We start from the raw sequence: 13,824 nt of genomic DNA, 5'->3' as shown, positions 1-13,824 counted from the left end.
TCTGGGGCAATTTGCAGCTCCTGCATCGAGGGGAAATAGGAACTGCTGAGCAGTAAGATGTGTGTTGGGGAGAAGATGAGCCCTTGGTAGCTGGGTAAGGCGCTGTGCTGCAGCCACACGTGTGAGGAGCAGGGTCCCCTTTGGGTGTGCAGCCCTGTCCTCCCCTGTGCCCACCACTGACCTGCTGCTCTCCTTTTCCCCAGGGTGCTGAGGATGCCGAGCATTTTTTCCTACCAGAGTGCCGAGGTGGATTGGTGCGAGAGCAACTTCGTGCGCTCGGCGGTGATCGCGGAGTACTACAACACCGTGAGTGCCCTGGGGAGGCTGGGGCTGCTTCCAGGCACCCAGGAGCTGCTTGGGGACACACACACAGCATGGGACATCCCTGCTTTCTTTCCTCCTCCTCGCTCCTCTGAACCTCCTGGTGCTGGAGGGTGCTGGTGTGGGGAGTGTGCTCTGAGCTTCAGGTGAATCGGGGGAGTTTTGTTGCTTGCAATGGTTGCTCCCTGAAACCTGCTGGGGTCAGGGGCATTTCTGTGTTGTGTGTGTGGGGTTGATTCCCAGTGAGAAAACTCTGGCAGAGCTCCTTCACAGCCCAGATCTGTGAGATCCTGTTATACCAGTCCTGCAGCTCTGCTGCCAGCCGGGCTAAGTCCCACACAGGGCTCACATATTCCAGCTAAATGTACAGGAGTGGCAAAATGAGAGGCAGCACTTCCATGAACCGTGTCAGGCAGGTTGGGAACACGGAACTCGGCTCAGAGCATGAGCCAGTTTCACCTCCTGTGATCCTTTATCACCCAGGCTGCCTCCAGTGCCAGTGCCTGGGCTGGAGCATCCATATCTGCCTGCAGAGGGCTGGAGATAAGCAGCCTCTCCGAGCATGTCCTGCTCCCTCAGAGCAATTAAAGAGCTCCCAGGGGTGTGAGGCATGTGGATTTACAGCCTTCCACAGGCCTTGTTTACAGCTTTTGGCAATTGCTGCCTAACACTAGAAGATCTTGTTCTCATGGAAATGGCTCTTCCTCTTTTTTTTTTAAAGCATTTCCTGTTTTTAATAAATTACCTGTAATAACGATAATTCCCCAGCCCGAGTCCTGCAGGCTCCAGGGTCTCAGAGGAGGGGGCTGTGTGTGCTCACTGCTCTTTGGGGCACTCAGCAAAGGAAGATCTGCCAGTCCAGACCAGACCCTGCTTCCCTGTGGCACCCAGCTGGGTGTTTTGTGCTGTTTGCTGCTGCATGGGCTCAGAGGTGCAGAGCAGGGAAATGAGCAAGGAGATGGAGAAATCACTCAACACTCACATCAGCATCTCAGATTTCAGGGCTTGGAGCAACCTGCATGAGTGGAACATATCCCTGCCCATGGCAAGGGGTGGAAGGGGGTGATCTTTAAGGTCCCTGCCAACCCAAACCATTCTAAATGCAGCTGGAAGTGCCCAAAGCCTCTGGGTTGGAGAGAGTGGCTGCTAACACTGCAGAGGGGCTGATTTCCACCAAGAGCATAAAGCCTGAGAGAGAAGGTTTTGGGTTTGGTGTGAATTCCTTCCTTCCAGGAGGTAAATTTGCCTATTGTCCTAGTTTGAGACACAAGGCAGCATTTTTGGAGCTGAGGTACCACTGACACCAGGCTTACAGAGTGGCTCAGATTCCTTATCACACCAACAACTACCTCAGGAGCTCTTCAGAAGCACTTCAGTGTCTGACTCCTCTGCTGGACACCAGCTGGTGTGGCCAGATGCATGACTAATTCTTGTAGGCCTGTAACTCCCATAAAACATTAACTCTCAGCTGCCTGGCTCATTTTGTGGCACGGGTTTCTAAATTCTGTGGCTACTCCTGAAAATCTCACCCAGGTGCCCAGTCCTGGAGGAGGCCCCTGCCAGGCACAGCCACGTCCCAGGTTCCCAATGCACACCACTGGGCTTGTTGGGATGAATTCTCACTGTGTGGGACTTAGGCACAGTGAGGAAAAGCTCTCCAATGCATGTCTCAATGCAGATAAAAAGGAATGTGATACTGAGGGAGAGAGAGAACTTGAAATTTTGCAGCTCAGAGATGCAAGAGTATCAGTGAAGAGGCAGGTCAAAAAAAGTGAAGTTCTAATGAATTTAACTTCCAACCTGATAAAAAAAGTTTAGTGATATTTGTGTGATGAAGTGGTCCAACAGAGCCAACAGAAATAAGTCTGATTTCAATACCAAGGCAAATATTAACATACAATGAAGAGATTTTTTTAAGAAAAAAAATAGGATCCCTCAATGCTGAATTCCCAGGCAGAATCCATATAACTGTATGTTGCAAGAGGGCAATGTCTGTATTTATATGACATAGGGAGGAATATGGACAAGCAAACCCTGCAGGATTTTTTCCCAGTGGTGGGACTTGCCCTTGTTCTCCTCTGTAAGACACTGAGCACCTCTTCCTCAGCAGAGGAAGAGATTTTGGTGGTCCCTGCACTGCTGTCCTTTCTGCCAGGCTCAGGAGATCAGCAAAATGCCAGTGCAGGAAGGGAACAATTCTGTGTCAGGATGTGATTCCTGAGCAGCAGGAATCCAACCCTGCCACGTCAGCTTGGGCTGGCTGGCGACCCCTGCCCACACAAGGGGTGGCAGAGGAGCAAACCCCCCTAAAATCTGCCATTATCTGAGCATCTGACAACAGCCCTGACTCTGTGCTGTGCTCACCTTGGCACCAAAGGTGGGCAGGAACATCACTGACATGGGCATCAGCCCTTCCTGAGCAGCACAGCCTGGCTGGCACTTCCTGGGACCCTGCTTCACCCAGCACAGCCTGGCTGGCACTGCCTGGGTCCCTTCTTCACCCAGCACAGCCTGGCTGGCACTGCCTGGGTCCCTTCTTCACCCAGCACAGCCTGGCTGGCACTGCCTGGGTCCCTTCTTCAGCCTGTTTGGCACTGCCTGGGTCCCTTCTTCACCCAGCACAGCCTGTTTGGCACTGCCTGGGTCCTTTCCTCAGCCTGGGTGACACTACATGGGTCCCTCTTTCAACCAGCACAATCTGTTTGGCACTGTCTGGGACCCTTCTTCACCCAGCACAGTGTGGCTGGCACTGCCTGGGTTCTTCCTTCAGCCTGTTTGGCACTGCCTGGGACCCTTCTTCACCCAGCACAGATTGTTTGGCACTGTCTGGGTTCTTCCTTCAGCCTGTTTGGCACTTCCTGGGTCCCTCTTTCACCCAGAACAGCCTGGCTGGCACTGCCTGGGTCCTTTCCTCAGCCTGGGTGACACTGCCTGGATCCCTGTTTCAACCAGCACAATCTGTTTGGCACTGCCTGGGACCCTTCCTCAGCCAGCACAGCCTGGCTGGCACTGCCTGGGTCCCATCCTTGGCTGGCACTGCCTGGGACCCTTCCTCACCCAGCACAGCATGGCTGGCACTGCCTGGGTTCTTCCTTCACCCAGAACAGCCTGGCTGGCACTGCCTGGGTCCTTTCCTCAGCCTGGGTGACACTGCCTGGGTCCCTCTTTCAACCAGCACAGATTGTTTGGCACTGCCTGGGTTCTTTCTTCATCCTGTTTGGCACTGCCTGAGACCCTTCCTCACCCAGCACAGCCTGTTTGGCACTGCCTGGGTTCCTCCTTCAGCCTGTTTGGCACTGCCTTGTTCCCATCCTTGGCTGGCACTGCCTGGGTCTCACCCCTGCAGCAGCACAGGGACCCCCATTCCTGCTCTGGGATCCCCCCCAGGATCAGGCTCCTTATGGTGTGCCCTATAGAATTGTAGAAATCTAGATTATAGAAAGGGTTATAGAAATCTGGCCAGGCTGAGATCTGGAGCTATCCCTGCTGGCTGCAGCCTGCAGATCCAGCTGGGGCTCAGGGCACTGTGACAGTGCTCACAGGGGTCTGAGGATGAGGGAAGAGATGAGGATCTGACTCCATGGTTCAGAAGGCTTGATTTATTATTTTATGATATATATTACACTAAAACTAGACTAAAAGAATAGAAGAAAGGATTTCATCAGAAAGCTAGCTAAGAATAGAATAGGAAAGAATGATAACAAAGGCTTGTGTCTGGGACAGAGACCCTGAGCCAGCTGGGCTGTGATTGGCCATTAATTAGAAACAACCACATGAGACCAATCCCAGATGCACCTGTTGAATTCCACAGCAGCAGATAATCAATGTTTACATTGTGTTCCTGAGGCCTCTCAGCTTCTCAGGAGGAACAATCCTAAGGAAAGGATTTTCCATCAAAGAAGGCTGTGACAGGACACCATCCCAGCTGTGATCCTACCAGCCTGCATCTTCTCTTCATCTCCCCACTCATTTGTTCCCCACATTCAGGTTGCTGCAATTGTTACTGCCCTGAATTAATTGTACCAATATTTACCTCAGTGTCAATTTTCTGGAGTTTTAGGCTAGCTGGGAACCCAGCCAAGCCTCACTAAATCAGCAGGGTTTGCTCACAGAGCATCCTCCTCAATGTCTTCCTGCCAGGCCTGCCTGGGGCTGGAGCAGAGCTGCTCTGTGCTGCTGGGGATTGCTCTGTGCCAGCCACACTCTCTCAGGCCTGCTTGGCTTGGATGCTTTTTATTGGAAATAAGCACCAGGGGTATGAGAAAAGCATGTAAACAGTACCTTGAAGTACCTAATGATACATGGTGGCTCATGGCTGGATGCAGTTCAGCAACAAAACTCTGTTTATAGTGACTCAGTGACCCAGACATTTATTGTCTTCTGGCTGCTCAGGGGAGAGCAGAATTGTGCTCCAGGAGGGCCATCAGTCAGGGATTTGTCTTTCTACCCTGGTTTCTTTGCTGAAATGACTGATCCAAGATGCTGGCAATGACACCAGCAGGGTCTCTGCAGCAGCTCTGATGCTGCTCACACCCAGAACTCCTGGGTGCTCCATGGAGTGGTGAAATAAAGGGTGCAGATCTATCAGAGAAGGGTGTGTGGGGTGTCCTGGCCCACTCACATTCTCACTAATCCCATGGCTCTTCCTGCCTGCCCAGAAAGTTGTGCCCAGGATGATGCAAGCACTCCCCAAACTGCTGCTTTCTACCCCAAAGCAGAGGCATTGTGATGTCAGCACCTGCAGCCTCATCCCCTACAGCACAGGCCTGGCTTTAGGAACTTGCTGCACAGCCCTGGAGAGCCCCAGAGCTGTTCCCTTCTGTGTCTGGCCCTGTGGGCTCCTCTGTCAGCTGAAGCTGCTTCACTGTTAGTGAGAATGAGCTCCCTGCCACGAGTCCTTCCCTGCCAGGAATCTCCTTCCACTGCAGAAAGTGCCTGGCTGGAGCATCCATTCTGTGAATTCTGTGCATTCTGTGCATTCTGTGAGTGAGGAGCAGCCTCTGCTGCTGTGCTTAAACCAGCCCCTCCTGCCTCAATCCCATCAGAGGTTGATCTCACCTGTCACAGGTGAAGGTTCTGTCCCTCTGTCTCAGGCTGGAGCTGCAGAATTTGGGCTCTTCCCAATGATCCTGTTCATGCACCAGGGTTTGAGCCATGTTGCTGATCCCAGCCTCACTTCTCTCCTAGGAGAAGCAGCAAATAGTTGGGTTCAGCTGAGGCACCTGGGGCAATAACTCACATTTATTGGGGAGTGGGAGCTCAGGCAGGGGGACTCTCACATGTCCTGTCACACCTTGGCTCCAAAACCACATCCTGGACAGAGGGAGCTGCTGCTCCTGGCCAGTGTGAGCAGAGAGGTTGAAACAGAAGCTGTGCTAGGGGCTCCCAGCCTGAGCAGAAACTCCAGGAAAACTCCCAGTGGCTGTCCTGGGAGCAGAACCCTCCCAGCCACATCTGAGATGGAGCTTGCCACATCCCAGAGGGAAGACAGAAAGTCAGCATTTACAAATCAGAGTGATGAAAACCTCGTGTCCCCCACGGGGGTGGGAGCTGTTCCCTAAACTCCCAGCTTGGCTGCTCTGCAAGGAATCCCGTTTATCTTCCTGACCCTATTGGCACGGTTCCCCCGGTTCTCCCTCCCTTCTGCTATCAGATCTTGCACATCTCGTCCCGGGTTAATGAAGTGATAACGCAGCTATCATGTAATTAATGGCGCTGTTGCAATGCCCGGCGCTCGGGGATGCGGGGCTCTCCTCTCTCTTCAGTTTCCTCACTGAATTCGTGCTGGCACTTGCACTCTCCTGCCTTTTCCCCAAAGCGTTTTCCCTCTCCTTGCCTTCCAAAAGCCTCCTTAATCATTTCAAGGGAAAAGAAATGTTTGAAGCGCGGCTGTTGCTTGAACACACGGTTTGATTTCTCAGTCGTTTCTGAACAATTTGACCTCGAGGGTGCAAGTGGGAGCAGCACTTCTCTTTTCATGGCTGGAGTGGGAATTGGCCTGGGTTTGGCTCTAAGCACCTATGGAAAACAAATCCATTCAGCCCCGAGAACTGCTGCTAATGGGAGCATCAACTTGTCTCATGGAAGCCTTAGTGAAAATCAAGATGAATCTCCGGTGTTTAAGGGAATAGAGACCTCACATTAGGCATGAATTGTGTTTCCCTCTGGAGTAGGAGAGGGTGTGTTCCAGAGAAATGACAACATCCTGGTGATTTGCAGCCCTGTTACCATAAACCGGGATCCCAGGGGATCCCAGCACCGATTTTGCAGTTTACCTGGTGCTGCTGAGGGGGGAGACTCCAGCTGTGGATGCCAAATTCCAGGGGTGGGGTCTGGGTCAGCGTGGAGCTGGAAGATGAAAGGAAAAGGCTGAGATAAAAGTCACGCTGGTGCTTTGCCAAATGGCACTTGAGCAGATGGCTGCAGAGCCCCAAAGAGCTGTCTGGCAGGTAAATGCAGCACCACAATCCCAACCTTTCATAAGCAAAAAACCATTTTCACTGGGGAGGCCATGCTTCCCACTGACATCCCCTCCCTGAGCTTGCAAAGTCAGGTGAAAAAGGCAAGGTAGGAACCCACAGAGGGTAATTAAATGAGTTCAGATTTCCCTTCCCTGTGCTGCAGAGAGGAGCAGGCCTGGCCCAGCAGACAGGTCCAGGCTTTGGGCACTCACTGCTCCTCCCCAGCTCCCACATTTTGCCCATCAGCATCTCCTCTCTGCAAAGCACTGGCACCTTCAGCCAGCCCAGCAAGAGGCTGAGCCCCAGCACCATCCCATCCTGCCCAGCACCATCCTCATCCTCAGCACCATCCCCTCTTCCTCAGCACCATCCCCTCTTCCTCAGCACCATCCCCTCTTCCCCAGCACCATCTCCTCTTCCTCATCACCATCACCTCCTGCCCAACACCATCCCCTCTTCCCCAGCACCATCCTCATCCTCAGCACCATCCCCTCCTCTCCAGCTCCATCCCCTCCCCAGCACCATCCTCTCCTGCCCAGCACCATCCTCATCCTCAGCACCATCCTCCCTACCCAGCACCGTCCCCTCTTCCCCAGCACCATCCTCATCCTTGGCACCATCCCCTCCTCTCCAGCACCATCCCCTCCTGCCCAGCTCCATCCCCTCCTACCCAGCACTATCCTCATCCTCATCACCGTCCCCTCCTGCCCAGCACCATCCCCTCCTCTCCAGCACCATCCCCTCTTCCTCAGCTCCATCCCCTCCTACCCAGCACCATCCTCATCCTCATGACCATCCCCTCTTCCTCATCACCATCCCCTCTTCCCCAGCACCATCCCCTCTTCCCCAGACTAATCAAAGTCGGTCAAAGAAGGAATTTTGCAGAGTTGGAAACCAGAGCAGAATCATTCCTCTGTGTTCATTTGCCAGGTGTGTTTAGAGGAGGTTGATGACCTCATGTAATTACCAGTGTCCAGAACACCTCTCCTCCCCAGGCCAGGTGGCTTCACACCTGACACCACAGGATGTCACCTCAGTCCTGCCTGTTCCCACCTACTGATGTCCTGCTCATCCTGCTGCTCCCACCACACCCAGTCGCAGGTCAGGATGTTTTGCTGACCTTGCCTGGCTGTGCTGGCTGAGCTCCTCACACCCTCCCAACCCCTCACAGGGTCAGGAGCCATCCAGGCAGCTCCTGGAGGGTCTGGGTTGACATGAGAGGGAGATGGATGAAAACAGAGGAGTTGTTGGAGGCACCAGGCAGCTGAAGATAAACCAGCATCACCCCAAAGGGACACAGCAGCTCACGCTGGGCTTGCTGGCCCTGAGGGAGGGCAGAGGTGTCTGCAGCCACTGCTGGCTGCCACAGCAAGAGCTGCCCTTCCAGTTCCAGCCTGGCTTCTGGAGAAACACCCCTGCCCTCTCCCTGTGCCAAGAACAACCCCTGCTTCCTGCTGGAGATCAGGATCCTCCTCACACACAGAGACACTGAGCCACGTGGTGGGATGGGGCTTGCCCAGGAGTGTCACAGACATCTTTTATGGAAAATCCTTTCCTTAGGACTTTTTCCTCCTGAGAAGCTGAGAGGCCTCAGGAATAAAATGTAAACAATGGTTATCTGCTGCTGTGGAACGCAACAGGTGCATCTGGGATTGGTGTCATGTGGTTGTTCCTAATTAATGGCCAATCACTGCCCAGCTGGCTCAGACAGAGAGCCCGAGCCACAAACCTTTGTTATCATTCCTTCCTTTTCTATTCTTAGCTAGCTTTCTGATGAAATCCTTTCTTCTATTCTTTCAGTCTAGTTTTAGTGTAATATATATCATAAAATAATAAATCAAGCCTTCTGAAACGTGGAGTCAGATCCTCATCCCTTCCCTCATCCAAGAACCCCTGTGAGCACGGTCACACAGGAGCTGAGTGTGCCTCTTGTTTTCCAGATCAGCAATGTGAGCTTCTTTCTGCTGTCCCCTGCCCTGCTGTACCTGAACAGGCAGTACTGCCAGAAGAAGGCTGTGCCCCTCTACTTTGTCTCAGGGCTGCTCATCCTCGTAGGTGGGTGCCAGCACTGTGGGAAAACTCAGACAGGTTGCCAGACTACCCAACATGAGACCTTTGGAGGGTCTCAGTGGCCAAAGCACAGGGAAAACTGGGATGGGCAACCAAGCAGCCAGGTGTGTTTGAAGCCTGCAGCCCATGGTTGCTGGAGCTGTGGATGTGCAGCTTCCAGCCCTGTAATCCCCATGGTGTGACTGGACTGACTCAGTCCAGCAAAATCCACACCCTGCTCTTCAGAAATGGTGGATCTTTGAGAATGGTGGATCTTGAGAAATGGTGGGTCTTGAGGAATGTTGGGTCTTTGGGAATGGTGGATCTTGAGGAATGGTGGATCTTGAGGAATGGTGGGTCTTGAGGAATGGTGGGTCTTTGGGAATGGTGGATCTTGAGGAATGGTGGGTCTTTGGGAATGGATCTTGAGGAATGGTGGATCTTCGGGAATGGTGGACCTTTGGGAATGGTGGGTCTTCGGGAATGGTGGATCTTTGGGAATGGTGGATCTTGAGGAATGGGTCTTGAGGAATGGTGGATCTTGAGGAATGGTGGATCTTTGAGAATGGTGGATCTTGGGGAATGGTGGATCTTCAGGAATGGTGGGTCTTGAGGAATGGTGGATCTTGGGGAATGGTGGATCTTGAGGAATGGTGGATCTATGGGAATGGTGGATCTTGAGGAATGGTGGATCTATGGGAATGGTGGATCTATGGGAATGGTGGATCTTGAGGAATGGTGGATCTTGGGGAATGGTGGATCTTGAGGAATGGTGGATCTTGAGGAATGGTGGGTCTTGAGGAATGGTGGATCTTCAGGAACAGCCCCCAAGAACCTCCCAGGGCTGGTGGGAGGAGGATGGAGCTTTGTCATCTCAAGGTGCCTTTGCTCCTCGCAGGTCTCTTCTCCATGTACTTCCACATGACCCTGAGCTACGTGGGACAGCTCCTGGATGAGCTCTCCATCCTCTGGACACTGGCTGTGGCTTATTCCTTCTGGTACCCACAGGCTTACTTCCCCAAGTGCATCAAGACCAGGTATGACCAGAGGGGCATGGTCAGGCTCTGAGGGGAGGGTTGGGACACTGACACTGAGGTGTAGGGACCCACAGATCCCCCAGTTCCCCTGCAAGGGGTCAGCTCTGAGGTACCTGAAGGGCTTTAGGATCAGGCCCTCCTTATGGTGCTGACAGAGGAAAAGTCAAAATTCTCCTCTCAGCTGGAGCTGTTTGTGTTTGTGTCACTGCAGAGGAAACTTTGCATGGAGAATTTCAAAATTAATTAGGAAATGAAACATTCCTGAACATTAACATTCAATTACTCATGCTGTCAATCTGTTCCAGCATCCCCTGTCATCCACAGAGAGATTTCCCTCAAGGCTGAGGGGGTTTCCCATAGGACAAGAGGGTCACAGCCCTCATTTCAAGGAGGAGCCCAGCAGAAAGGATGGGGCCACTGGGAGGGCATGGACCAGCATGTGATGGTGTTCACAGGGGTTCTTGGATGAGGGAAGGGATGAGGATCTGACCCCATGTTTCAGAAGGCTTGATTTATTATTTTATGATATATATTACACTAAAACTAGACTAAAAGAATAGAAGAAAGGATTTCATCAGAAGGCTGGCTAAGAATAGAATAGCAAGGAATGATAACAAAGGCTTGTGTCTGGGACAGAGAGTCTGAGCCAGCTGGGCTGTGATTGGCCATTAATTAGAAACAACCACATGACACCAATCCCAGATGCACCTGTTGCATTCCACAGCAGCAGATAATCAATGTTTACATTTTGTTCCTGAGGCCTCTCAGCTTCTCAGGAGGAACAATCCTAAGGAAAGGATTTTTCATAGAAGATGTGTGTGACACCAGCAGAGTGGGAACCCAGCAGGGCTTTACTCAGGGGATGTCCCCTCCTGGCTGGAGCCCTCTGAGCCAGCCCAGCTCCTTGCAAGGACCTGCTCCAAGGCTGCTCTTCCCATGCCGAGCAGGAGGTCACCAGGAGTTCACAGAGGAGACACAGCTGGGGGAGAGAGAGGGACTTGGGAAGGGATTTGCATGTGAAAGGCCCCTCTGAGCCGTGCTGTTGCTCAGGGAGCCCAGAGCGGTGTTTGCACAGCCCTTCCCTGTGCAGAGCTCCCTGCCCGTGCCTCATCCTCACCCCAGGAAAGTGCAGGAGCTGCCTCTGGGCTGTGCCCGGGGTCTGTCACAGACCCACTGGGGGCTGCCACCTCACCCTCCCTGCCAGGACCCCACAGACACTGAGTCAGCCACATGCAGACAGAAGGGAGGTGCTGGAGAAGCTTTGCCCCTCTCAGGACCTTCCCCATCCTGTGAGCCCTGGTGGCACTGACACTCTGTCCCAATTCCCCTCAGGAGGCATTTCTTCTGGCTGACTGGTATCACCACCATCATCAGCACCCTGATGTCTTTTGTCAAGCCCACCCTCAATGCCTACGCTCTCAACTGCATCGCCTTCCACCTGCTGTACCTGACCTGGAAGGAGCTCAAGAAGTAAGGAGGGGGCTCAGGGGTTACCTGCAGCTCCAGCTGTGCTCCTGCTGGGCAGTGACTCCATCCTCAACACTGACCTGAGCCCAAGTCCTCACCAGCCACGTGTACTTGGGAGGGAGCAGGCAGAGGCTGAGTGGGCAGTGGGGGACAGGAAGGGCACCTGGCACAGGTGGCCATGCAGAATGGGGATAACCCATGGGACAGAGGTGGAATCATCATCCCTGGAAGGTTTCAAAAATACATGGGACAGTGGTGGAATCATCATCCCTGGTTTTCAAAAACCCATGGGACAGTGGTGGAATCATCATCCCTGGAAGGTTTCAAAAACCCATGGGATAGTGGTGGAATCATCATCCCTGAAAGTTTTTAAAAACCCATGGGACAGTGGTGGAATCATCATCCCTGGAAGGTTTCAAAAACCCATGGGACAGTGGTAGAATCATCATCCCTGGTTTTCAAAAACCCATGGGACAGAGGTGGTGTCATCACCCCTGAAAGTTTTTAAAAACCCATGGGACAGTGGTGGAATCATCATCCCTGGAAGATTTCAAAAACCCATGGGACAGTGGTGGTGTCATCATCCTTGGAAGATTTCAAAAATCCATGGGACATTGGTGGTGTCATCACCCCTGGAAGGTTTCAAACACAGGGCATTTTTGAAAACATCCCTGGAAGGTTTCAAAAATGCCCTGTGGATGTGGAATTTGAGAGCAGGGTTTTGTGCTGAACATGGAGGTGGTGCTGGGTTAAGATCTGGATGTGATGATCTTAGAGGTATTTTCTAACTTTTACACGTCCATGAGTCCATGATTCTCCCCCTTGGCTGCCACCTCTGCAGCTCCTTCCCCTTTGTGGGGCTTTTGGGAACTAGTGTGGGGCTGGAAGAACCCACCAAGGTCTGGAGAGAAAGACAGGAGTGCTTTGGCATCTCCCAGCATCATCCTCACCCCCAGAAAGTCAGAAATCCTCTCCCCAGAGCCACACTTCTCCAGTTCCTGTGGAATACTCTGCAGAAGGAGCTTGCTGGGGTTTGCACTGCTGCATGTGCAGGCAGGAACCAGCCCTCTTTACACCCCCCTTTCCTCCCAACATGATTACTGTGCTCCCTGTCCCTCCCTGTGTCCTGCAGGTGCAATGACAAGCGGGTTCACCGGATGGCTGCAGTCATGGTGATGTGGTGGGCCCTGGCCATCACCAGCTGGATCAGTGACCGCTGGCTCTGCTGGCTCTGGCAGGCCATCAACTTCCCCTACTTCCACAGCTTCTGGTAAGGGCTCCAGGAACCCCAGCCCAAACATTTCCTGGCCTGAAAGGTCCACGGCAGAGAAATAGAAAAATTATTTCCCCACTCTCTCCCCCTTTCCTGTCACTATTGGTGTTTCTCCTCACTCAGCCCAAGGATTCACTGTTTAATGTCCCTCTCCACTTCCACACTGTTTTGCCAGTGAAATGGTTCCAGAAATCCCTTTGAGGTGGGCTCTCCAAGGGCTGTGGCTGCTCCCAGGCTGCTGTGTGAAGTGCAACATCCTCAGGCTTCTTTTAGCAGCCAAACTGAGAGGCAGGGCTTTGTTTGGAGCTGACATTTCAGTGCCTGCCCAGGTGGGGCTGCAAGTGCTGCACACCCAGATCCATCCCCAAAAAGCACTGGGATGGCTGGGACAGACAATGCAGCCAGGAAATGAGGAATGGTTGGAATGAGTCCCCTCTGCCACCCCAGCCCTGCTGCACCAGGAATTGTCCCCAGCCCAGCTCACAGAGCCCTGCCAGGATCTCCCTGTAGGCACAAACCCTGCAGGCCACAACACTCCCTGCAGCCCTGGTGGGGCCTGTGGGGGCTGCAGCCTCAGGGTGACCATGCCATGACCCTCTGGCCAACAGACATTTCTGGTTTCCTTGTCAGGCACGTGCTGATAGCCCTGTCCCTGCTGTACTGCTGCCCTCTGGTCATCTACTTCGACGTCAGCTACGAGATGCCCTCGTTCAAGCCCAAGCTGGAATACTGGCCCAGCGACTCGTGGCCTGTTGTGGTGCCCTATGTCACCCTGGAGGAGCCCCACAAGCAGTGCTAGAGCTGGGTGCCCTCAGGCCTCCCTGGGCACGGGCTGTGTGTGATGCTCACACTTGCTTGTGTTCCTCCTGTTCCTCAGGCAGGGGCAGCGTGGAAGGGGCAGGGAGCAGCTGAGGCCTCGTGATGCTGGGCATGAAGCAAGGTGGGAGCCCACAGGTGCCTCGGGAGGCTCTGCCCAGGTTGGGGTTCAGGGAGCTGGAGGGTTCCTCCAGCACATCCCCACGAGGGGGAAGGGACACGGTGCTGCTTCTGTGTCCTCTGTGGTAGTCAAGCACCAGCACCCCTCGCTGACAAGGGCACAGCGGAGAACACTGAAGCCAAGCTGGTGGCAGCTGGGTTTGTTGGGGCTGCTCTAATTATTATTATTAACTCTATTTATTGATGTATGTGGTTTTACTCAGGACAGCTGTGCATTAAA

General features: G+C 53.2%; 1 protein-coding gene across 1 annotated transcript; it reads left to right on the top strand.

Moving 5' to 3' along the window:
* The first annotated feature begins 213 nt into the window (after nucleotides 1–213).
* On the top strand, nucleotides 214–13,407 carry ACER1 (alkaline ceramidase 1). The gene is made up of 6 exons (XM_054650281.2): nucleotides 214–306; nucleotides 8,723–8,837; nucleotides 9,730–9,868; nucleotides 11,201–11,338; nucleotides 12,468–12,605; nucleotides 13,239–13,407. The coding sequence occupies exons 1-6, from the start codon at nucleotides 214–216 to the stop codon at nucleotides 13,405–13,407; spliced, it is 792 nt and encodes a 263-aa protein (XP_054506256.1).
* The last annotated feature ends 417 nt before the right edge of the window (nucleotides 13,408–13,824 follow it).

The sequence above is a fragment of the Agelaius phoeniceus genome, chromosome 29 (genome assembly GCF_051311805.1).
Source record: "Agelaius phoeniceus isolate bAgePho1 chromosome 29, bAgePho1.hap1, whole genome shotgun sequence".
NCBI classification, from domain to species: Eukaryota; Metazoa; Chordata; class Aves; order Passeriformes; family Icteridae; genus Agelaius; species Agelaius phoeniceus.
The sequence above is the reverse complement of the archived record's forward strand: the minus strand, read 5'-3'. Positions and strand labels throughout refer to the sequence as shown.